The sequence below is a fragment of the Zingiber officinale genome, chromosome 6A, assembly GCF_018446385.1.
Source record: "Zingiber officinale cultivar Zhangliang chromosome 6A, Zo_v1.1, whole genome shotgun sequence".
NCBI lineage: Eukaryota > Viridiplantae > Streptophyta > Magnoliopsida > Zingiberales > Zingiberaceae > Zingiber > Zingiber officinale.
Window position 1 is genome coordinate 139969566 of NC_055997.1, and position 25230 is coordinate 139994795.

Genomic DNA, 25230 nt, shown 5'->3' on the forward strand with positions numbered 1-25230 from the left:
TTAAGTTCTCAATCCACTCTAAATTCAATTACTTCCAACACATTGTAAACTTAGCACACAATATCCACTGCAACTTGGAAAATGAAAATCTAAACAAAATGAAGCTCTTCTCTACCTTCAAAAGAATACAGCTATGGCAAATATACAATCAAACAGAGACATTTCTCATTTCTTGTATAACTTAATCTATTTTGTTAACTTTCCATCCATGTTTTCTGATACACAAATACTATAATAACTCGGTAATTAGGCAAAGAATGCAGTTTATATGAACATCTCAGAAAGCCATGCTTACGGACATCTCTCCCTTTGGAAATTCTTCAAACAATGTGACACCAGTTAACAAACATAAAGCAGGTGCATTGAGCATTGCCTCCCTCATCCAACACTTTCCAAGCAATTACTTTCTCATAGGAAATAGATCTGCCATTGCTTGAAACGCATAAACCACCTTGAAGGCAAACAAAACCCTGCAAATGAAAAAAAAAAATCACAGAAATTATTAGGATTAAAACCTTGTAACCATAGATTTTCACGTTATTAGCGTAGTTACTGGCCAGTCCACTGCCTGTTGAATGGTATGAGGAAACTCTCTGCAGATAGCCTTCCTTCCTTCCTCCATGAAGATACTTTCAAGAGTTGTGTTCTGCAAGTCCACCAGTGTTGTCTGGAGCATCTCGAGACCAGCTTTGTTGGCAAAGGTAAGAACTGGAATGGCCTGCACAAAATTGAACAAGTAACTGAATCTATTCGAAGAATCACCAGCAAGAAGTGATGACACAGTTAGGACCTATGCCGATAACTGGTTAGTTCAGGTCAGTATGAACACTACTTCTAAATAGTTATGACCTATGCCGATATATTTCGATCATTTGTCCGACATGAGATTTCAATTTTCAAACATGTGTAAGGGGTATTCCTTTTCTATGCATGAAATTAGCTCATTAGTTCATGACAGAAATGGAACAACAGAGAAGACAGTAGTAGAAAGTATATCATGAGGAAAAAGCTATCTTGCTAGTTGATTCTGAATTTAACTATAATGAAAGAAAAAGGTAAAGTGCAAACCGTCGTAGTACAGCACAGAATTGCATTTGAGTGGTGCCAAAGCATCTTTAGAAGTGAATCACTGCCATCAGTGGAAGATTCAAGCAATTCTGATCCTGAATAAACCCTGTGCAAAGTAGCAAGGACATTTACATTATCAGATGCCACAAAGAAGATATTGTATACATGATTAGAACTGACAAATAAATTTGAGTAACCATTTAATTACTAAAAAGTTTTTTCTGACCACACACACACACATATATATATATATATATATATTGGAAAATATTTGAAGCTGCAAAGAACACGGAATAATACGACTAGACATATAACTTAAGTTCGAATAATAAAGTCTTTTTCCCTCAATTGGTTAAGATCTTGAGGCACATAATGGTGACAGTGGACCAATTGGTCATTTGTGCTTGCCAAAGTGAAAAAAGACACATCTTTGATGTAAATTAGATGAAAATGTTACTTTAGAAAATCGATTGGATAGATAGATATGCAATATCATTGGTTTTCCCTTTTCATATAAAAGAAGTTCACGCAAAACTCAACTTGTTAGAATATATATTTTGACAAGAACAAATATCTTCAGGATTTAAACTGGTGTATGCAGTGCAAACAGTTCAAAGTTCATCTACTGTCTACCATATTATGACCGAAAACATATTTAAGAAAGTAATTGCTTATGGAATTAAAAACCTGTAGCTTTCAGAAATGCACCGAGCAAGTGTGTCGCCTTCCGTGCTTCCGTGTGGCATGCAAAGGTTATCATGAGACCCGAGATGTGACGGTGAAAGAATTAATGCTAGTTTTTTAACAGAAGCTTTGATGTTGTGAATGTATTGCCTAGCCATGGATACCACTCTCTCTATGTGGTGGTTCTCGAAAGCAAATTGGAATGCTATAGTCATGACAGACTTGCCGCCGCTGCCACAATTATGAGAATATTCATCGGATGCTTGAATTCCCATCGATTCAACTCCAATTGCAGAAGCAAGGTCCAAGGTTCGATTAGGAGTACTCGTGTCCTGAAGATAAAAACATAATAAAGAACAAGAAAATCTATTAGTCTATGTATGACATTTAACACATGAAAAACAAAGAATAAAGAGGTTTATTGCTTAAATAACAATGTTTAGCTTCGGCATGCTTACCATATCAGAGTCTAGAGAAATAACACGAAAACCTGACGGCAACAGTGGAGCATCATCAGCACAAGATGCATCTACTGGGGCAAATATTAGCTCGGAGCAGGTGCCAGTGGAATTGTTATTCAATCCATTGCAAAGCTGCCGATGTCAATTTGTTTTGTCACAAAAGAAACAAAGTTGCTACTTACAAAAGAAGTATACAAAGTATAGTCTGAAAACATGCATCAACATAAAATCATTAGCACATTTCCTTTTGCAATGAGAATACCAAAGAGAGAACAGAAAATTGACCTGCAGGAGGTATAGCTGACATGGAAAAAGAGTTTCCTGATGATAACAAATACCTTCCAACTTAACCACTTCCAAGTACTGAGAAAATAAATAAATAAAAAAATGTCAAACATAGAGAAACTTAGAACAATGGGATGCACATGAATGCTAAAACAAAATGGATAACTTACTTCTTCATGGCATAGAGTGGGAACCGGAGTTAATATCACTGGACCAACAGAGCTTCCACAGTCAGATGCAGCTGAAGTCCTTGGGGCAGCCTTCACTGCAGCAGCAGAATATGCATCTATGTCACTATCTGCCCACTCTGATCGATGCTCTCGTAAATATGATAGGAGAACAGGTGGAGATATATTCTGCATGTTCATGCAGACAGAGTAACATTGATAAGAATGTCAATTTAAATCAGTCATGTAAAGTCAACACCAAAAAAATATGGCAAATGTAGTTGAAATGTTATGCTGTGATTATTAGCATCAAGCAAGAAGGTTCATATCCAAGCTAGGGCCAGGCAGCTTGCTAGTATCCCTTTAAGCCATTTCTAGCCATTTTCTAGTAGTTTTACTATGAGGGAAAGAACAAACTAGAATGTAAAAGACCACTTGCAAGTCCTATCTTAGAGTTTCAAAGCACTCTTCTAAATTGACAAAACAATATCAACCAGATTAGAATTTCATTTTCCATATAAGCTCTTACCTTGCATAAAATACCTAAGTCCCTCATTCCAATGCCCTATTACATCACATCATCTGATCAAATTAACGTACAAATAATCATAAAGAGGTTATGCCATACAAACCAAGTTTTTTTTTCCATAACTTTTCCTGAGATATTTTCAATGTGCATCTGTATATGAAAAATGGTAAATACATAAAGCACAGTTCAGCTTCACTCACCAACCTGTAAAAGGATAGATGCTGTTGCACAGAGAACAGAACTGCTTGATGAGGATGATCCATCAGTATTACCAAGATTTAAAGTCATCATTTTCCTAGGAGATGAATTTAGTAGAACAGTGACATCATCCACAACATCGTTAGGGATTATAGACCATCCATCATCTGGAAACCCATTCACAGCTTCATTGAAACCCCTGCGCGCGCGCACACACACACACACATATATATATATATATCAATGAATTCTTGGTACGATGTATCGAAAAAAAAAATACAAGGAACAAGATCTAAAATATAAGTTAATACCTACTCAGCCTGTGACTAAGTGCTCTTAGAGCTGCAGGTTGCCTGCCCCATGGGGTAAAGGTAGTAGGATACGAACTTTCATAGGAAATCTGTCTTAAATGATGTAGAGCCTAAATAAACCATCAAAATTTAGTATATGAAAAAAAAAGTAAATATAGATTCTTATCGGTCAACAACAATCAATTTAAATAATGATGATACATTCAGAGATACTAAAAAATGGAGGGGAAACATACTGTTATTGTTGTACTCTGAGCAAGTCTTGTTGATGATTCATATAGGGGTCTTATAACTTCTGGCATACTACTAGACTGATATATGGAGAAGATATGCCAGAAATATTATATATTCAATGAATGCAATGCTAAGGGAGGGAAACTGTATCAATGAACAACATAAAATAATCCAATAAAGATAAAAAGGAATTATTTACCTGAAAATCAAAATGATCAATGATATAAATCATAGAGCCACCATCGTCACATGGTCTTATCAAATAACCACTAGGCAACATTTCTGCCCTTACAAAATGTTCCATGGGGGGCATGCTTGGGCCACCTTGCATGCTATTGACTGATCTTTGACAGACCTTGTCAGATATAATTTAGATTGTGAAAGGGAAAAAACTTATCAAGCATACATTGAAGTTGCTGAACTGTTGCAGATTGTGGCTAAACTAGGGATCAAGTGCTTACCACAAGACTGTTGTCTTCAAGAATTTTTGTATATCTTAGCAGCCAGAAGTCCTGAGCAGGTGCCAGAGTCGTTGGAGCATAGACCTTCATTCCAGCCATTTTAGTTTGACAGAAAAATGTCGCCTACAAGATTTAACAAGCTGCGAATATATATGAAGTCTAACAGACATGAATACCTGCATGTACAGCACCTCAATGGTTTCATTATTTGCAGTCAGCATCACATTGTTTGCCTCCAAAGATCGACAGTCACGACACCATGATAGTCGATCTTTCAAGATTTCTGCAACCTGAAACAAACTATAAAGTCAAGAAAAACAAAGAGAATTGACTATTTATCCAGCACGATAAAGCATACCTTTGTGGTTTCTAGACCAACAAAGGCACAAGCTCGCGCAGCGACGACGCCAGTGCAACCATGTGAGATAGCAATGGTTCCAACAGAATCCGGACCAGGCTATACAGTTAACCAACAGATAAATTCAGGATGTTGCACTTAAGCCTAAGGATGATTCACAGACGCAAATAACATTAGCTTATTTCCTTTCCCATGTTTTATCTCATCTAAAATGTTTACAAATAATTCAATGTGTATAATGAGAAGAGGAACACATCTATGAGGGATGTCAACACCTTCATCCCGGGCATTTGAATCCACTCGAAAGTAGTTCCAGTAGCCTTCGACAGAAACTCTGTTAAAGTTTCCTCTGCAATGGACATTAATCTGTAATAAGCACAATCAATAGTTAGCTACCACCATGAAATTAGCAAATTCAACAATGTGAATGTCGGAAAGAAGGCCAATCTTTCTCATTGCCCTTGGAACAAAAAAAGAACACGGATCTTTTGACATACCCAACAGGGGTAGAATCTCTTGGTTTATGCTGAGATATCAAATGGTGGTGAAAATTCGTCACAACCGACTCACAATATGTGTGCATTGTCGCTAATGCAACCTGCCGAATTTAAAGACCATAACTAAGAGCAAAATAGCAGTACCACAATGATTATTGGAAAAGAACAACAAAATCTTACATTTTGGGTTCGTTGACGTAAGTAACTATTATCATAGACCAACTGCGTGACCTGCTTCTGCAGTCGAGTATTTTCCTCCAACAAAAGCTTATTCATCGACATCAGCTTCCTGTTCACGGTCTGAAGCTGTGACGATTCCTTTCTCTGTTTCTCTCGGCACCTAAAGCCACAAACTTGTGAAGAAATGCGTACAGATAAACAAGTGCTGATTCCATTGCAGAACATTGATACCTCCTATTCTGAAACCAAACTTTAATCTGCTTCGGCTCGATGTTGGAGAGGATGGGACATTCCCTGATGAGCTGCTGCCTCCTCAATGAGCTCGGTTTGGGGCACTCACAGTAGACTCTCTCGAGGGCTTCGACTTGCTCCGGTGTGTACCGGACATATTTTCCCTGATCAGTCGCCATATTCCCTTCGTTTCGAGAAGTCACAGCTATCATGTGCCAAACAACAGCGCAAATAAAGGTCATTTACCAGCTGTAGAGCACCTTCAATCCAGAGATAGGAAATCTATTATCTTTTGTTTTTTGTTTTGTTTTCCTTCCCTTACCATTCGCAACAAAAAGGAGAATTCTTTCATCTCTTTCATCAACCCTTGGACAAAAACAAGCGAAAGGCTCCGAAATTTAAGCCAAAACCGTGTCAAGTCTCCAATACCGGTGGCCTTTCCTCATATACCACGACAACAGCAAGCACAAGAAAGAGGTGGCCTTTCCGAGATTAGAGATCCCCTGGAAGACATTAACGCCGAGGGTCAGTGTTGTTAACTGGTACAGTAGTAGGCACAAGGAGTTAGCATACGACGCTAAACAAACAAAGTAGAATAAAACGAAACCTCAAACTATTGAAGCCTTTAATAAACGTCTTTAAAGCTTCTGCGAAAATTTTCTTTCCCTTTCACTTCTGACAGGAAGAATCGTCACTCTCTTTAAAAGAAAAAGGATTTAAAATTCTGAAGATTTGAAGTTCCTCTAACCGAGTCGAATAGGCTCGTACCTGAATTCCTCGATATCTCTGTGACAAGAAAGCCAGAAGAAGCAATTCCTCGGCATCCGGAGTTCGATTAAAGGCCGGACGCCAGATGCCGCCCCAACATCCACCAGCTTTCCTCGGATCGGCGCCGAAAAAACAAATCTTTCCCAGCAATTCGACGAAATAAATATAACAAATAGAAAAGGACCGACCCCTGGCAACGATTCGTACCCGTGATCTCGATCTCCTCCTTCGCACCCGGAGCAACACTCGTCACAGCGGTCGTACGACAAAGCAGGGACGTCTTCTTTACGGCTTATCGGCGGGGCTCAGTTCCCAGTCTCTGCGACACCCCCCTAGGGTATCTGACAAAGTGTGAACCAACCAATGGCGTCGAACTCTAGCAAAAGAAGGAAAAGATGCGAGCTTTCCTCCGAATCCGACCTCTGTTCCTCGAAATCCCTGCAATGGCGATTTGTCCTGCCAGATTAAAACAAGCTTCCGACTGCTACTCCCTCTTCTCCTTCGAGCTTGAACACTGCAGTAGCAAGCGAGTAGCAGAAAGAGAATTGTTTATATAGGAGAAATTCAAACCTCGTAAGTTTGCTAAATCTAAGCAAACAATTGCAAAATTATCAAATAAATTCGCATATCATGTGGTGTGTCAAACAAAAAATTTCATTGATATTTATTAAAATTAATAAATTTATTTATATAAGTTGTCTATATATAGTATACAATTTATTAATATAGTAATAAATATAATAAATTAAAAAAAATAATTTTATTAATATTTGATTCATATCAATCTTGATATATATTGTGATATCAAATATAATAAATCTTAATTGATTAAAATCAATTTAAGATTTTTTTATTATCATCATTAATAAATGAGTGAAAATATTTGTTCCTAATTGTCGAAATATAATTTTCAAAATTGTAAAAAAAAATAGCCTTTGTAGAGAACTCTAGAAAGGGAAGAAGGGTTACAGAGGGATTGAGTAAATAATTTTAATTTAGTCATTTTTCGTTGATTTTTTAGTTCTAATGAAACCTGGGCTGATATTAAAAGCTGGCTGGATATGCAAAAAATTGTTATTGAACTTTCTAAGAATATTATATTATATTTTCTCGAACGAAATAGGTTTTCTCACTAATGACAATGGTGAAAGCAAACCTCCTTAGAGAGGGAAACGACTATATGGGAAATTGTTTTAGAGCCAATTATCTTTTGATATGATCATAAGGAGTAAAATGATGAAATATGCCTCTATGAGTGTAGTCGAGTTGGTACTCGGAAAGATTTGTCATCAGAGATGCCTAAGTACAAATACTACTTTGGATTATCTCATGCTCTCTGATTAAAAAAAATCACTTGGTTAAAGTTGAATAAGCCCCCATACATGATTTACTCCTTTAAGAGTGTGAGAGACCACTAGAGTGACGAGTTCATTTTTTTACTATAAAAAAAAAGATAAAAAATAGTAAAGTTGGCTTGGGATATAAAACTAAAGATAGAATGGAAAAAAAATCTGATTTTGTCTTGATTGTTAGGGTCAATTAAAATTAAAGAGCAAATCTAATGAGCATCCTACAAATACTATTACAAAAACTAACAGACTAGATAAAATTGATTTTCAAAGAACATCTATTTTAATTTATTTTACGTTCTAAAATCTATATTTTTACTATTTTAGATTGGGTTAGGGGCATTAAGAAACGAGGGAAGAATGTCAATTCATTATACAGGACTTTACACATTATTTAAAAGGAAGATAAATCATGAAAAACTTTACACACCCACTAAGAATCGACCATGAATTTATTGATAATAATACACTTGGAGGTTTGCTTAATTTATGTGAGGTGGATGATTAAGATGTTTGATTGTTTATCATGTATATATGATATTTAAATGAACGGTCACCTTAGGTGGAAGAGATTTCATTCTCTAAGAAATTATTTTCTCATAATTCATCTTTATTCTCATGTGACAATCTATCATCTAAATATCAACTTTACTATACTCATGGGGCATATGATTGTACCATCATGACAACATATATATTAAAAAAAATTGGCAATTTATATATATTTGATTGATACACTACATGCTTGGCACATGAAGCACGTTATTAACATTAAGTACTATTAGAATTATAGAATCCTTATAATTTTTGGTTATGATCTTGGACAAATAATTTAATGATTTAAATGTTTAGGAGTTAGGCAATTTATCACTTTCATGTTTTTATGATACTTTGTTTGAAATTTATATACGCCTAAAATATTATTTTAGAATTTAATCATTTGACCACACTTAAAAATATTTTTTGATCCTAGAGAGTTTATCATGATAATTGATATATTTTCCCATGCCTTATATGATACATTATATGCTTTACATAATGAAATCTTTTAAATGGGAAATGTGTCATGTTGACATAAATATGCATGAAGTATTGCTTACTTTCTTAATTATATGCATTGATCACCATGCGGAATTGATTAAAGTGATTACTTTGTCATGTTTTGTATGGAGAAATATTGAGATTTAAGTGATTACATCTCTCCCGATCAAAAACATACAGTCACCTCAAAGATAATTAGGGTGGTTAACCTAAAGGTTAAAGGGTAGCTTTGGGTTCTTCTAGCCTTCTCGACCAATTCCATGCAAATAGCTAGGGACTAAGGTCATTATTTAAAGGGCAATAATTAAAAGGATGTCACATCCCACTGGTCTCTTCTTCGTAAAATAATAGGTGATCCTGTCTGAAATTTTAGTTAGACGAAGATCAGATGAGCTGTCGTTAGTGTTGACGGAGAGGCGACTATGACACCCTTATCGTATGTGCCCCCGAGAACGGACCCCCACGTGGCGCTGACGGACGGCAGTAACTAAGCAAGCGGTACTTGAGCTCTGCGCGCACTCAAACAAGCACACAGAACGTTAGAGGCCAGAAACCAAGGGAAAAGTCTCTGAAGCAAGCCTTCCGACGCTTAAATCAAGTACTTTTCCCCAGAAGAAAAGGTGCACGAAGGAAAAAGAATAGTAGAGGCCGAAAGCAAAAGTGCGCGTACCTGCTCAAGAGAGAGGACCTCCCTTTTTATATGACCGTGTGTACCTCTAGAGCCTAACCAATGTCAGAGAATGTCGGGTGTCAGACATTGTAGAGTGATGAAGGACGCATGACACCCTTCTATGAGACGGAAGAAAGTTCCACTCACAGATGATAGCTAACTCTTGAAATATTCCCTGACATACAATAGTTATTCTCTGACAGACAATTACAATTCCCTGACTTTGTTATCGTCTAGTACCTTTTGTCCCGCCTGGGTATGATTAGGGGCAACTCGGGATGATCTGTTAGGCATGGCGCCTGGCTTGAGTCTTGAGGGGCAGGGAGAGTTGTGGTGAGATCGCTCAAGAGCTGACCGGGAGTTGGCCTACAAAGAGAACCAGACCTAGATATAACCAAGCTGTGGAAACTCGACCAGTCAGAGCAAGTCAGGCATCACCCCGATTGTACATCCTGATTCAGATCTGGGATCCTTATCTGTAAGCACCCAATCGGGCATCATGCGGCTAATGACACTAGGCAGTCCTACCTCTTCTTTCCCTAACTGCTGGCTGTCACGCTCTCCTGACTTTTGACTACCACATCTCCTTAACTTCTGACTGTCATATCTCCTTGACTTCTGACTGTCACGTCTCCCTGACTTCTGACTGTCACGTCTCCCTGACTTCTGACTGTCACGTCTCCTTGACTTCTGACTATCATGTCTCCTTGACTTCCGACGGTCGAACCCTACCATTATGCACCATATCAATAGGATTACCCTCTAGTATATTATTTTATATTATTATCTTCTACCACCTGGTTCCATCAGTTATTTGTATGAACAAGATAATTTCATGTTGTAATAGTTATGAAATCGTAGTTACTACAATGCATACTCAACATGTTCAAAAATATTCATGTTATAGTAAGTACAATTTCGTGGTTGCTACAATACAGTTTTGACATGCTCACCTAACATTTATATTATAGTAGCTACAAAATGATAGCTAATATAACTCAAACTTGTTCACCTAATATTCATGTTATAACAATTACGAAATTGTAGTTATTAGAACTTGGACTTATCATATTTAATAACATTAATATTGTAGTAACTAAGAAATCATAGATATTATAATGTTACATTATAGTGTAGCTATGATGTAGCTGTTACAATACTGACTTATCATATTCATGCAATTGACTGATGTGACCGTGCGACAAGAGATAATAATATTGAATAGTGCACTGGAGGATAGCCCTATCATTTTAAAGGGGTTGGTGGGGTGGTGATGTGTGTAGATCTTATGATCATTTATGCATACTTTGACGCACATCTACTTGTATTTCATTAGCATAATCTATGTTTATTGTAACATATTTCATTATAATGTCATACTTCCATTATATTTTATTCGGAGATAGGACGTGATTTGGAGCAAAAACGGAGCTTAAATGAAGTCTAGAGCTTCCAGAGTGTCACAGGCATGCAAAAACTAAGTTCTTCCAAGTTCTGGCCATGCGAAGGCCGTGTGGGGGGGCGTGTTGAGGCCGTGTGAATGTCACACGGTCGTGTGGAATTTTCAGCACTGCAGACCAAAAGTAAAATGACCATAATGTTCTGCTCAGTTGGAGTTATGAGTCATTCCAGATATCAAAATGTAGATAACTTCAAGATCTACAACTCTTATGAAGACTTCAACCATAGAAAACCAAGTCTTGAAGGTCTAAAGTTCGTTTCTATGAGACACGGCCTCGGCACACGACCGTGTCAAATCCTGCACTGCACACCAAGAGTAAAACAGACCTAACTTTATGATCCGTTAGAGTTTTGGGATGTTCTTTATACTGAATTGTAGCTAACTTCAAGATCTACAACTTTTATGAAGACCCCAACTCAAGATTACCACGTTAAGAGGCACTAAAATGGCTTACAAGTAGAAGCACGACCTTGATACACGGCCGTGTCAATTCTGCACGGCCGTGCCACTTAACCAGTGCAGAAGATAGGCATGGTCGTGTCAACTCGCACGACCGTGCCACTTAATTATAACCAGTGCAGAAGATAGGCATGGCTATGTCAACTTGCACGACCGTGCCATTTAACCAGTGCAGAAGATAGGCATGACCGTGTGGATCTCACACGACCGTAACACGGGCCATGTGGCACCCGTACCTTACCCTATAAAAGGGTCAAGAACCCTATTCATGGGGGGATATTTGGTTCGGGACTTAGTTCCTCTCCTTGGGAAAGGGTTCTCCCCTTTTGGGGGAAACCCTAGAGCTTCATCCACCGCCATCCCTTGACGTTCCGTCCATCTCCAGAGCAAGGAGGCATCCGCAAGACATCGGAAACCTCGGCAATCATCTCTTCTTCCCCTTCTTCTCACATCAAGGGTTGTAAGTATGCTTTACTTCATGTTTTGGGGTTATTCTTCCCTCACAATGGAGTATATCTCCTTTTCTATGGATGTAGGAAGTAGTTTTGGATAGGGTTTGAAGTAAGACTCATGTTTATGCCTTTACTTATTGGATGATTTTACTTGCTTTGTTTCTATTTGATATGCATGAGACTTGCTGAGATTATCTCGTCATATTGATCGATTGTGTAGGAATTGCTAATTTTGTATAGAAAGGATCTTAGATCATACACCCGAGGGGTCCTAGTGACAGGGGTAACCCATTCACAGACATCTAGGATATTCCCTTGAAAGGAGAGGCAACTTTTTCACAAGGAAGTAAGAGGTCAAACCAAACCCCTATCTCTATCCCTAATGATATCAATTATATTTGTATTCTTGTGATCTACCGAGGTGCCCTAGTGACAAGGGTTAACCGTAACAGAATTTCACAGGGATCTTCTCTGTTTAGTACTTAAAGATAGTAGCTTTAACTTCCGGCGAAGGTATGTTGATTGACAAGTTAGGAAAAGATAGAACATGATACATCAGGTTCCACCACAACGAAACTGAAATCCTAGAATTCACTTCCCAAAACTCAAATCCCTCCAAGATCGATTCTCTCATCCTTCTCTTTCTCTCTTTAATCACTCTCGTTAGTTTGCAAGCGCCAAAGCCAACTTTCGACCGTCTACATAACTTAGTTTGCGACATCTCTAGCGCTTAATCAACAGTTCCTATGGTTCGACAATCTTATATATTACTGACGACGAATCCGTGCACTTGTGGAATCGTAACAGGTGGGACGCTCTTTTGATTAAAAAAATGGCACCCCTTTGATGATTCCAATAAAGTGGGATGTTTTTTTTTATTTATTTTTGCCCCTTATTTGAACATTATAATGGGTCTAATTCGTAATTCTACATGGAATCTTTATCTATGTTCTTTTTACGACATATATAATGATATAGTGATGAAAAGGAGCCCACCAAAAATGGGCCAAAGTGGGAAAGAACGGTTGGTATGGACGTCAAAGTCAAAGAGAGACAATCCACAGGTCAAGCAAAGTCAGTCGAACAAAATAGCAGGGTTGAACGGATGACCTGCCAAGCCTAAGCTGACAAGCAAGGTCAGACGATATGTCCAACCCCTGAAAGTTTGTGAAGGAACGATGAAGACATCATGAAAATCTCCAGACCATCAGCTCGGTGATTGACTCGATGGCATGTCCGATCAGATGAAAATCAACCCTCCAACAATAGGGACAGCCGAGTGAAGGGAGATTGTTTTTATTAGTATGACCGAGCAAGGGTGTCTCGACCGAGCGACCATCGGTCGGCCTATAGCGAGACCCACCTACATATCTCATTGTACATTCTTGAAGGTTTGTGCTACTGACAACAGAGTATGTCTAGCAATTATCAAATCGTACTTTGGAAGCTTCCAACTTGTCATATCAGGATTTTGCATACTCGCCTAAGGAAAAGTGTCAGAGACAGTTTTTAACTTATCTTTTCTTAGGTTCCTTTAGAAAACGTATGCACGCTTTGAGATGCGTGCGTAGACACTACATTGACATTATAAAAGGGATTCACATCTACCGACGAAGGTATGCGCAATTTTAATTTGTGATTCTACATGCTCTTTGTTATTGCATTCTCATTACTCTCACTTCGTCGAAAATTGATTTGAGCGTCAGAGGATCAATACTGGAAACTCATTCCTGATCTGGTACTAACGCCTCTAATTATATTACAAGATTGTTAGAGTCTTCGCTTCGCTTCGTCTACCCTCAAATCATATCTCTATCTTATCATCTTCTTCATTTTCGGACATAAACGTCTAATCATAGTTGAAGGTTTTATTTTCATTTCTAATAACACTATTAGTGACCAAATTAACGCCGCAAAGATTGAAGAGATGGGGAGCGAAAGAGACTCCGGCACTCGATGTGTGTTGGCCACCACTTACACGGCGCTGAGGTGGAAGACACACATGCAGATATATCATTGGCTTTGTAGGCGTGCACCGACCGACGACCGAGTTTTTAGTACGTACCCTCTCCGTCTCACATCAGCCCGCTCTCATGCTTGCATCTTCCTATGCGTGCACCACTCTACATTCCTGGAAGGAAATAGAATACATGCCATCAGCTAGCTTTATCACAAATTAATTACTGCTCAACAGCTTTAATTAATTAATTAATTAATTAATGTCTAAAGTTAATTATGCGCAAGAGTTCAAATCTCACCTTTTGTTTCCACTAAAGCCTGAGGTCTAATTAATAATCCAATCCGAAAGGCAAACTTTGGAGCCTCTGGACCAAAAGATGATTCTTCTTCAAAAGCATGTAGATCAGTGCGGATGCGGATTAATAATTAAAATGGAGAGTTGTAGAGAAGACGATCACAGAGAGATCCAGAGAGAGAGCCCACGAGCGGCGCCAGGGATTTTTGTTTTTTTTTTTAAAAAGGCAGCAAAATATTGGAATTAAGCTGCTGTGCATGTTACATTTCAATTATTGGACTTGGCTTTCGCTTAATGTTATGTTTGATTAAGTTGTCCTGGGGCTCAATGGTGGTAGTGGTGTGGTCGTGGCCAATTTCTCTCTGCGCGCTTTAGTTTAGTTTAGTTTAATGAGCAAAAATAAATAAATAAGACGTTCCTTTGTTTTTTTTTTCCAAATGGGTCCCACTGTCATTTTTTATAAAATGACATTTTATCCATGTAAAATGATATAGTTATGTTTTCTATTATTATTCTACCTATGTATCTTTTCTAAATTCTAAACTGTCGAACGTATTATAGTAATTATAAAATTATAATTGTTATACATATGATAATAGATATGATTTCATAACGATTATAATTATAATTTCATAGCTGTTATAAGAAAATAATTATAACAAAGAGAATTAAAATTCTTCATAGTTTTGAAAAGACTTTAAATAATATTTTTTTAGATTTAATGTTATATTGTTATAGGTTACATCCTGTAATAAATATAGATATGATCTGAACGAGTTTCAATTTATGTGTTTCATAATTCAATCTAAATTAAAAGTTATACTCTTTCGAAACTTATTTAATATTTACGTTGTACCAGCTACTAAATTCTAATTATTATAATTGTATGACAACTTAATTGTAATAGTTATAAAACTGTAGCTATTATAATTGTGTAATATTTATGGATTTTTAGCTGTTACAATGTGCATCCGATTTAAGATTTAGATAAAAAATATAAACGAGAGATAATAATGAGAATAACGTGGTGGAGGAAATTTTAATAATGTTATAATAAACGTCCTTTTATTAAAAAAAAAATCAAAATAAAACGTGCTCCCTCTCGATTTTTACCGTAGTTTAACTTTGCTTATCCATGATTGCACTTTTGTGTACCTGTACGTTTGTGTTCTTGTTGCGTTCCGCTTTGACACTGCAACAAAAACTTAGCCCATGGATTGATAAACCAATGAGCTGAACTTACCTCATGGATTTTGGGTTTTGTTTGTAGAATTTACAAGAACCGTATATGAATTGGGTTCCAAAAATGGGTCATTAAGTAGTTGCTCAACGTTGCAACCCTTCAGTCTCCTCCAATTGAGCAGAAAGCTGGCCCGGACACAACTGGACGGGCCATTAATGTTCTGTTTACTTAGGAGAATGAAAAATAAAATTAAGGATTTTTTTTTTTCATTTTTTTCATTAAAATGTTTAGATGAAAGAAAAATGTAATTCATCCTCGGATAGTTTTGGAATCAAAATCAATCATCTCAAAATCAGATGGAAAAAATGACACGTGTACCTCTTTTCATTCACAAAATTACATCATATACTAAAAAATAATGATGCATGTACCCTTTTTAACTTACAAAACTATACTATATAAAAAAAATTTGACAAATGTATCTTTTTTTATTTATAAAATTATATCACATGTATCTACTTTCTTCTATCAAGATAAATAAAAATGTAAAGGAAGAGATTTCTTCGTCCTTTTTCTTCTATTTCTCTAAGAATAATTTTTCATCATAGATTCCTTTCTTTTCCTTATGCGCTTGAGAGTAAACAAAGCATAAGTGACGTGACACAGTGCAGACTTAATATCTAATTTATTGATGCAACAATAACACTTATTATAATCTTCCTTGTTCTGAAAACCACACTGATGCAACAAAACTCACACAAAGAGAACTAGGAAGAAATTAACATAGTGATGATCGTTCCACATGAAAAACAAACGAACTCACAAAATAAACAAAGATAACTTCTGTTAACATAAAAGAAGACCGACACCGAATAACTACACCTCAGTTATAAATCTCAACCCAAAACTAGGGATGACATTCATATCCAATTACACTCCAACCAAAATTAACATTACTTCTAAATTAAAAAAACTCCAAACTACTTGCTCAAAATTATAAATAAAGCCAACTTAGACACATGAAAAATCTATCCTCTTGCAAATTAAAACTTACAAATGAAAACAAATTTCTATCTTTCTTCATTTTATCCCCATGCCGAGGAAGCCTTTCTCTGGTTAATCACAATGGCACATGATGAGGGACAGAAACTAAGAAATGTATGAGGTCTCAAAGAGTGATTGGCACCAAGAAAGTATGTTGAAACATCCATATATCAGCTCCACTTGCTAAACACTCTGGCAGTCCAACTTGAGCGTTTTTGTTCAAATGAGTATCTTGTTCAGCATATTGCAGCTGTTGTTTGTGCCAAGTTCTTGCCGTGCCGCAGTGCCATCAAATGGCATGCCTGCTCCTTCAACAGCCTGATGATCGCCAGAGATTCCCCAGGAACGATACCAAATTCGTCGTCGTACTTCTCCATTCCGCCAAGCAACAAATGCCAGATGAAGGCACCGGCACCAGCACCGCCTTTGGTTGCGGAATCGTAGATGTTGTCAAGAATGGACTTGTAAAATGCAACCCGGTGCAAGGTGTCGAAGTCCTTGTTCTTGCTGGATAGGCCGAATTCGGAGAACAAGATGGGCTTGTTCAGCTCTTTTTCGCCATCGTCGATGTGAGATGCCATCCATTTCGAGATGTAGCTTGTTTTCTCACTAAGATTTGCTTGCCGCAACCTACACAAGATAGAGGTTTTTCATGTGAGCTTTGGTGAACCACTAATTGCTCATTAAGGTCAACCAGGATTCAAGTTGACTATCTTTACTCTCTTAAACACAAACAAAACTAGGAGTTTGAGGGTAAATTTTCCCACAGCTTTCTTCTGTTTTTTCTTTTTCCTATTCCATTTTGTCACAGTTTATCAAATCCACAACCGAAATCTAGACGCAATTAGTTGACAAATAATTACCATTTATCAGGATAAATTTGCACCGACGCAAAATCAATGGCCGGAGTCTTCGAATTGTGCAGGAAATCCGTCCCCAGCTCGCCGTACCATTTCTCCGGTGGGTTCACATCTTTCTTCTCCGGCCGGCTCGTCGGGCCGTAAAACCCCTCCAGCCCAACCGTCACCAGATGCATCTTGTCAATCCCCTTCACAAGTTCGGCCATCTCCTCAATCCATTCCTGGATTTCTTCCAATCCAAAAACATCAAAATAATGATAATAATAATAATCAAACCAATCGGTCAAGAACAGCGTTGTGAGAGCATACTTGAAGTGTGTCACCGGATACATCTGAGGCACACCTGGGCGCATTCATCAACTCCCATGCGAAGATCGTAGGATCATCTCTGTACTCAATTCCACTCAGGTGATTCTTCCTTGTTAATATTGTCTGCCGGCGAGATAAAGATTAATCATTACGTTCAAGGTTCAGCTCGATGATCAGCTCTGCATACCTTAAGGTAGATCTTGAAGTAACTGCGAATGGAGGGATCGAAGAAGAATGAATCGTTGGAGGTGCTCAATCCGAATCCCTCCTCCCACGCCCACTTCACGTACTGCCCCTTCCCACCGTGGCGTTGCAGATTGTTCACCAGGCTCAGCAGCAGCCTGATCCCATGTCTTTGAGCTTCCGCAATCACCCAATCTAATGCCTGCAAGGTCATTCTTTTCTCATTGATCTAAATCGAGACGAGGAATGAGATCTGGTACCTTGAAGACGATCTCGTCGAAGATGCCAAGGGAGACTTGGAGGGCATGGTCTCGACCGTCGTTGAAGGCATAGGTCCTGCACACAGTGAGCCCCAAGCTTGCAGCAGTTTGAAAGATCTCTGTGACCCTTGCTCTGCTCCCCTCCTCCACCGCCTGCTCCATCAGCCAGTAGGAGTTCCATCCGCTGACATAGAGGACTCTTCCATCCACCATGAAATGGGTGCCATTCCTCTCCACAAAGCTCAGTGTCGGCTCCTGATCTTGGTGGAGCTTGAGAGCCCTAAAGGTCATGCACGTGAGCAGAATGCAGAGGAAAAAACCAATGGCTGGGCAGAGCAGCCCATTTCTTGATCTCACTCTCTTGCCGGAAGGCTTGGCACTAGAAGGCTTGCCATTCCACCTGCTCCAAGGATTATTCATGCGATCCTGAAGAGAAAAACCTCGGATCAATGAACAGCTACGTCAAGGATCAGCAGTGGCAGCGTGGATTAGGAGTGATTTGGAGTTCTTGGAGCTAAGACACGGAAAATGGAGTTCGGAAATGGGCGGCGGAGGTCGACGAGAAGGAAGAAGAGCTTCGAGTACTCGAGATCTAAGGAATTATGATGAGGTCTCTGTTGTGGTCGGGAGGAAAACCATGTAAGATAATAAAGAACAAAAATAAATTTTTCTGTTTTTTTTTTTTGGTTAATTAGCCGGTAATGAATCCGATCTACCCATCTTATCTCAATTACTCTAAAAATATTAAATATTGAATTAAGGTTGAGAATTTTCAAATTCCGATTGGAAGTTTTTGTATCATATTAGGATCACATTAGATTTAGGTTGATCTGAATTTAGAATTTAGAATTATTTTAGATTAAATTAAATTTTATTTTAAAAATTAAAAATATTTTTAGATATATAATAAATGTTAGTGTGATAATGATAAAATAATAAGATAAAAATGGAATATTAGAAGGGAAATAGTAAAAAAAATCTTTTTTAATCGAGTCGGTCATGTTATTTGGGTTGGTTGGGTAATTTGGGTTTGGATTCAACTTTAGGGTTTTTGGATTGTGTTCGGATTTAGGTCAGTTCGAGTTTAGGTCAGATTTTTTGGATTCAACTTTAGGGTTTTTGGATTGTATTCGGATTTAGGTCAGTTCGAGTTTAGGTCAGATTTGGATTAGAATTTTGTTTATAATATCTTTGTTTTGACCCGACCTGAATCCATCCGATCCCTCTCAATTAACACTCCTAATGTTAATCATCAAGATTTGTGCAAATCCAATATTCATCCATTTTTATAGTAAATTTAGAAAGAGATTTGTGCAAATCCAATATTCATCCATTTTTATAGTAAATTTAGAAAGAGATTTGTGCAAATCCAATATTCATCCATTTTTACAGTAAATTTAGCTTTCTAAATTCAGGAATTTACCAAAGACGCATGCAGAGTTGTAAAATTCTCAAACCATGCATCATACTTTGAGAATGATCAAAGAGCGTACTAATTTGAGTGGTCTTCCCATTCTACCCCTCTATTCAACATTAACTTTCCACATGCTGATTTTCAATATAAACCATATTTAAAAAGTTTAAATTTTAAAATAATTTCGATAGTTCTAATATATACAACCTTAATATTCCTTTCCCTCCCTCTCTCTCTCTCCACTCATGTAAAGTATATATCCCTATCCTTTCCTCTCACATCTTAATTTATATAACTTGATTTTTTTTTTTAAATTTAACTACTAAATAAGAAGGAAGATTTAAATTCTACTATTTCATCTAGTTGCAAATTCGTAGAAATTCAAATAGTTTAGGTTCATTAGTAAATTTAAATCAAAACCACTAATCTAGATTAGAGAGCTTTGATTACACTCATTCTAAATCTAGTGAGTTTATAAAGTGCCAAGAAGTTCAAATGTGTTCTCCTTTACTATTTTTGAGCTTCCCTAGTAATGCCAATGAGAAAGTCTTCAGCTAGAATGCTTGAGCCTCGTGTTTTAGCTAAAAGTTCCCATAATATTAGATCGCCTTTAGGGACCCTAAAATAAGTAATGGAAGATACATTTGGATTTCTTGCAACTTTCGAAATTCACATGACCTGAAATGAGTGCAATCTGAACTCTCTAGGTCGATCAGTGGATTTTGATCAAATTTCGCTAATGGACCTAAGCTATTTAGATTTCTACAAACTTGCACTCATCTAGTAGAATTGAGTTAGAGGAAGGTAGATATAATGTAAAACCTTGGTTTTGTTAGGACATGTAGAGAGCTAGAGGGGGAGGGTGAATAGTTTCGTTTGCTTTTTCGATGATGATTTACAGTGAAAAACTTGGAAGCAATGTTAATACCTTCATTTTACTTGGTATTCATTTTCTTGCGGTGACTAATTCAATGGTTCACTTCTCACTCTTACAGATGCACTATGAAAATCTTCTTTCCAAAGATCGAAAAGTCTCGTACAAGCTTAAGCACGAAAAATACAAAAGAGAACACTGGAATACAACAAGAACAAGGAAGTAAATACAAATACAATGAACACCTTATTTTTGATCTCTTATTGCTAATAAATGCCTCTTGTTGACTCGGAAATGTAGCATCACCTCGCCTCAAAATCTCCAAGAACTAGCGTACGCTTCCCATCATGAAACACCTTTTTCTAGGGTTTCTCTCATGTTGAAAAATGTCTCCCAATTAATTAGGCTTACCTCTAATTGATTTTCACGTCAAATGACTGTTCAAAACATGCAAAACAGTTCTTTTCCGTATGTCGAATAGATTTGTGAGTCATACCAATTGATTACAAGCTTCTAATCGATTATCCAATTGATTCATAAGCTTCTGTTTGCGAGAGAGAAAGCTTCTTAATCGATTCCCATGATTTCTGTTCTCTCATAAAAAATACCTTAATAAGTTACTCTATAGATTGGTCAGACCTTACTCGATTGTCCCAATCAATTACAGCCTCTTCTGTTCTTCATGAAATAACTCAATCGATTACTTGACATGTTTTCTCTTCTCGTGACAAAAAATCTCCCAATCGATTCCAATCGATTGGAACTGAGCTTAATCTTTTGCCCAATCGATTCTGAGCCCTACTGTGCTTGTGAACAATAGCTCAATCGATTGCCATAATCGATTGAAACTACCTTAATTGATTAGCCAATCAATTCCCAACCCTAACACCTAAAATCTGAGTTTAGGGTTCCTTTGCCCAACATCTGGTCATCCATGATTCATTGGGACTTCCGGTTACCTAGCATTTGGTCAACTTTGACTGCTAGGGTTTCTTCACCAGGTGTCTAGTCAACCTTTGATCCACTTGGACTTTTCCTTGCCTAACCCAGTTAGGACTTTCATTGCCTAGTTCCCAATTAGGTCTTTCTCACTCGTGCCAAGTGTTCAACTCCTAACTAACCCACCTTAAACTTAACTTAGTTCCCAACTAGATTTACCTTGCACCTAATGTTTAACTCCCAATTGATCCACCTTGAACTTTAACCTAGTTTGCAACTAGGTTTACCTTGTGCCAAGTGTTCAACTTCTAGTTGATCCACCTTGGATTTTAACCTAGTTCCCAACTAGGTTTACCTCGTGTCAAGTGGTCAGCTCCCAACTAACCCACCTTGGACTTTAACTTAGTTTCCAACTATATGTGTTTAGTTCTTAACTAGGTGTGCCTAGTTCTCAGCCATGTCTTTCATTTGCCTAGTCCAACTAAGACTTGCATTATCTAGCCTCGCTGGGATTTTCACTGTTTAGCTCCCAACTAGGTTTTCACGGTCTAGCCATGCTAGGACTTTCCGTTATCTAACCTCCAGTTAAGACTTTTCATTGTCTAACCTTCAGTCAGGACTTCCCATTGCTTAACCTCTAATTAGGACTTCCCAGTCAAGTCTCTGGTCCTCTCTTGATCTTCTTGACTTTTCTTCACATATTGTCTAAACATTGAAACTCAAGCTCAAGTCAACTTGAATTTAGTCAAACTGGTCAATATTGACTAGTGGATGATTACACCAACAGGTTTTGATCAAGAAACACTATGGGCCTAGTATGAGGAGACTAATCCCAACTTGGTCTTGGTCTTCTTTCATATCAAATCCAACATGGTCTTGGTCTCTAGGAGCAAATCAGGACCAAGTTGGGCCCGATCTCTAGTCTCCCCACACCATGCCTATAGTGTTCTTGGATCATAATCAATGCTTGATATCATATCTACCTTCTTATCACTCAACTCTATGGGATGAGTGCAAGTTTGTAGAAATACAAATAGCTTAGATCCATTAGTGAGTTTTGGTCAAAACTTATTGATCAACCTACAAAGCTTAAATTGCATTCATTTCAGGTCCTGTAATTTTTGAGATGGCAAGGAATCCAAAGGTGTCTTCCATTACGTATTTTAAGCTTTCCAGAGGTGCTCCAGTATTATGCCAACTAAAATGCTTAGTCCTGCCCAAGTGTTCTAACTGAAGACTTTTTTCTCCTTAGCACTACTAGGAAAGTCTGAAAATAGGAAATGATAGAACATTTAGACTCCTTGACACTTTAAGAATGTTGCAAACCAAACAATCTGTAGCCAAAGATTTACAGGAAATTAGCTGAATCTAAATACTCGAATTAAATTCAACTCACAGTTAAGATGACATAAGCAGATAATCTCAGGCTGTCAGCAGGGGCTGGATTTTGACCTCAGAGTCTGAGCAATCAAAGCGTCCGAGCAGACTGAAGGATAGACAGGCAGAGCGGGAGACCGGTCGGGCAGATGAGAAGGGCGAGTGGCCGACCCAGCAGATGAAGAGTCCAACCGAGCGGACAAACAGAGCAGCGGACCGAGGCCTACGATCGACGCAGTTTCCTTGAAACAGATTCGTCCCACCTCCGGCTATGATTCGAGGTTTTCTTGGATCGTTTGTTTCCCAGGATACAACGGCAAAACCATGAACTGAACCAAGCACTGGTTGTTCGTGGCAAATTGAGAATGCACCTGAGTGCTATCACAAGTAGTTTAGCCGAGCGGATGCACGATTGAGAGAAAAGAATCGGGGAACGAAGGTGGAGGAATTCTCTTGCTTTTGCTTCACTTTCGCTTTGCTTTCTCTTTCTCTTCGCTTTGCTCAAGATCCAGTCTCCTTATATAGGAGCTCTCATCTTGCCTGCAATAAATGATCAAATTATGATCATTTAATGCTGAGTTTAATTTCGTCATTAATGGATTTAATGTCTTCATTAATGTCGAGACGTTACAGAATCATTATTAATGAGATTAATGTCGCCATTAATATTGAGACGTTATGAAATCACCATTAATGAGTTTAATGCCGTCATTAATGTCGAGACGTTACGGAATCAGCATTAATGCTTCCATTACACCCTTGAGCAAGATTCAAGTGGCAATATGTTGGTTCATTCTTTTGGGTAAATTTTACCTCAACTGGTCCGGCATTCGACATGCGCAAGTCGTGCTCGTGCACGAGTCAACCTTGGTTCAGTACAATCCGGGCCCTGGATTTGCACCCACCCCTGCGCATTCACGCGTGAGAGAGTCTCTCCCCATGCATATGTTTACAACGTCAATGCATGTGTCATAATTTAAACCAACAATAAAGCCAAGAGACTTCTAATGTGGGACTAAACTCATGCACAATAGAGTCTCTTCGTCTCCACCTCTTTATTCCATTCACATTTCCAATAATCTCCCACATGAATGGAAAACAAAGTATGTGATAACATTCAACAGTTGAGTCAAGTATAGGATAGATAGGTTTTACCTTTTGAACCCTCCGTTGTGAAGATCTGATTGCTTACTGGCTGATAGTAGACACGATGTCCTTGAACTATACTGTCGTCTGTGTAAACAGTGATAAATCTTACCCAAAACTCTCCCTGATACAACTCAGTTCTCATGAGTGTGTTCGTTCTTGGCCATGAACACGTTTGGTTCTGTGAGAAGCTCTAAGAATTGTGCCTCCAATTCTCTTCGAAGCGGCCCACTTCTTTCTCACATAGGTGATCCCTCAAGAGTTACCATCTACTCGTTTTAATCATTTAAAGCCCATCGGCTTATCCTGGTCTAGTCACTGTTTCATTGGGCTTCCCCTCACAGTGTGTTTAGTCAGTGCAGATTAGTTATCCGTTTGAACCTAGTTCTTGGGATCTCCAGTTAGTATAGGTTGGGTGTCCTCTGCACTAATCGCTAACAATGGCATCAAGCCCATTCCTCTTGATGAGTTTGCAACTAACTCTCGATTTAACCATTTGATTAGCGGATCCGCTAGGTTATCCTTTGACTTCACATAGTCAACAGTGATAATTCCAGTTGAGAGTAGTTGTCTAATGGTATTATGTCTATGACGTATATGTCTAGACTTACCATTATACAGATGGCTCTGTGTCCGACCGATTGCTGATTGACTATCGCAATGTATGCAAATCGACAGCACAGGTTTCGATCATAGAGGAATATTTTCTAAGAATTGTCGTAGTCATTCAGCCTCTTCACCGCACTTGTCAAGAGCTACAAACACAGATTCCATCGTGGATCTGATTATTACGATTTGTTTAGAAGATTTCCAGGAAATGGCTGCACCTGCTAGAGTGAAGACATATCCACTCGTAGACTTAGAGTCTTTTATGTTAGATATCCAACTTACATCGCTATATCCTTCGATCACAGCAAGATATCTCGTGTAGTGCAGTCAATATTCACGAGTATACCTCAAGTACCTCAGTACTCTTGTTATCCCTTTCCAGTGCTCAACACCGGGATTACTCATGTATCTACTCAGTTTGCTTACTGCGTAGGCCAAGTCTGGTCGAGTACAACTCATCAAGTACATCAGACTTCCAATCACTCGAGAGTACTCTATCTGCAAGATACTTTCACCTTGTTTTTTCGATAGATGTTGACTCGTATCTATCGGCGTTCATGCCAACGCAGTATCACCCTTGGTGAATTTCTCAAGAATCTTGTCCACGTAATAGGACTGACTAAGAACAAGTCCTTCTGTCGTTCTAAGAATTTTAATTCCTAGAATCATATCATCTAGGCCCATGTCTTTCATGTCAAATCTTGAATTCAACATATCTTTAGTGAATTTGATTATCTTATCATTGCTCCCAATGATAAGTATGTCATCTACATAGAGGCACAAGATGACATAATCACTCTCTGTGGCTCTCATGTAGACACATTTATCACATTCATTGATCTTGAATCCACATTCCTTCATGGCATTATCAAATTTCTCATGTCACTGCTTTAGTATTTGTTTCAAGCCATAT

At 38.1% G+C, this 25230-nt stretch overlaps 2 protein-coding genes across 12 annotated transcripts; both read right to left on the reverse strand.

Annotated features, from left to right (window-relative positions):
- Window positions 1-143: 143 nt before the first annotated feature.
- Window positions 144-7087, reverse strand: LOC121998332 (homeobox-leucine zipper protein ATHB-15-like). 10 transcript variants are annotated; one of them, XM_042553215.1, is made up of 22 exons: window positions 6640-7087; window positions 6433-6539; window positions 6272-6336; window positions 5987-6167; window positions 5665-5869; window positions 5434-5593; window positions 5254-5354; window positions 5032-5122; window positions 4757-4855; window positions 4575-4688; window positions 4399-4482; window positions 4137-4292; window positions 3940-4014; window positions 3704-3813; window positions 3399-3591; window positions 2669-2854; window positions 2499-2576; window positions 2211-2345; window positions 1756-2084; window positions 1069-1174; window positions 554-718; window positions 144-470 (listed from the first exon to the last, which is right to left on the reverse strand). In XM_042553215.1, exons 5-22 carry the CDS (start codon window positions 5841-5843, stop codon window positions 321-323), a joined length of 2511 nt encoding a protein of 836 aa, XP_042409149.1. In that variant the 5' UTR covers window positions 5844-5869; window positions 5987-6167; window positions 6272-6336; window positions 6433-6539; window positions 6640-7087; the 3' UTR covers window positions 144-320. The 10 variants fall into 10 exon arrangements, with proteins under 10 accessions (XP_042409149.1, XP_042409148.1, XP_042409147.1 ...); XM_042553214.1 differs by having other exon boundaries at window positions 6272-6339; XM_042553213.1 differs by having other exon boundaries at window positions 6272-6362.
- Window positions 7088-16121: 9034 nt separating this feature from the next.
- On the reverse strand, window positions 16122-18573 carry LOC121998334 (mannan endo-1,4-beta-mannosidase 2-like). Of its 2 annotated transcripts, none has more exons than XM_042553219.1 (5): window positions 17959-18573; window positions 17703-17900; window positions 17516-17638; window positions 17210-17427; window positions 16122-16976 (listed from the first exon to the last, which is right to left on the reverse strand). In XM_042553219.1, exons 1-5 carry the CDS (start codon window positions 18376-18378, stop codon window positions 16583-16585), a joined length of 1353 nt encoding a protein of 450 aa, XP_042409153.1. In that variant the 5' UTR covers window positions 18379-18573; the 3' UTR covers window positions 16122-16582. The 2 variants fall into 2 exon arrangements, with proteins under 2 accessions (XP_042409153.1, XP_042409154.1); XM_042553220.1 differs by having other exon boundaries at window positions 17703-17893; window positions 17959-18284.
- Between the last annotated feature and the right edge of the window lie 6657 nt (window positions 18574-25230).

What these genes read in the sequence shown, in the direction of transcription:
- LOC121998332 (XM_042553208.1), bottom strand. Translation starts at nt 5,876, where the DNA reads ATGATAGCTGTGACTTCTCGAAACGAAGGGAATATGGCGACTGATCAG. An exon ending in TTGGTCTAGAAACCACAAAG is followed by an intron (nt 4,689 to 4,756) that starts GTATGCTTTATC and finishes AGTTTGTTTCAG; the next exon opens with GTTGCAGAAATCTTGAAAGA. An exon ending in GTCAGCTATACCTCCTGCAG is followed by an intron (nt 2,346 to 2,498) that starts GTCAATTTTCTG and finishes TGACATCGGCAG; the next exon opens with CTTTGCAATGGATTGAATAA.
- LOC121998334 (XM_042553219.1), bottom strand. Translation starts at nt 18,378, where the DNA reads ATGAATAATCCTTGGAGCAGGTGGAATGGCAAGCCTTCTAGTGCCAAG. An exon ending in ACTTCAAGATCTACCTTAAG is followed by an intron (nt 17,639 to 17,702) that starts GTATGCAGAGCT and finishes TCTCGCCGGCAG; the next exon opens with ACAATATTAACAAGGAAGAA. An exon ending in CAAATTTATCCTGATAAATG is followed by an intron (nt 16,977 to 17,209) that starts GTAATTATTTGT and finishes TATCTTGTGTAG; the next exon opens with GTTGCGGCAAGCAAATCTTA.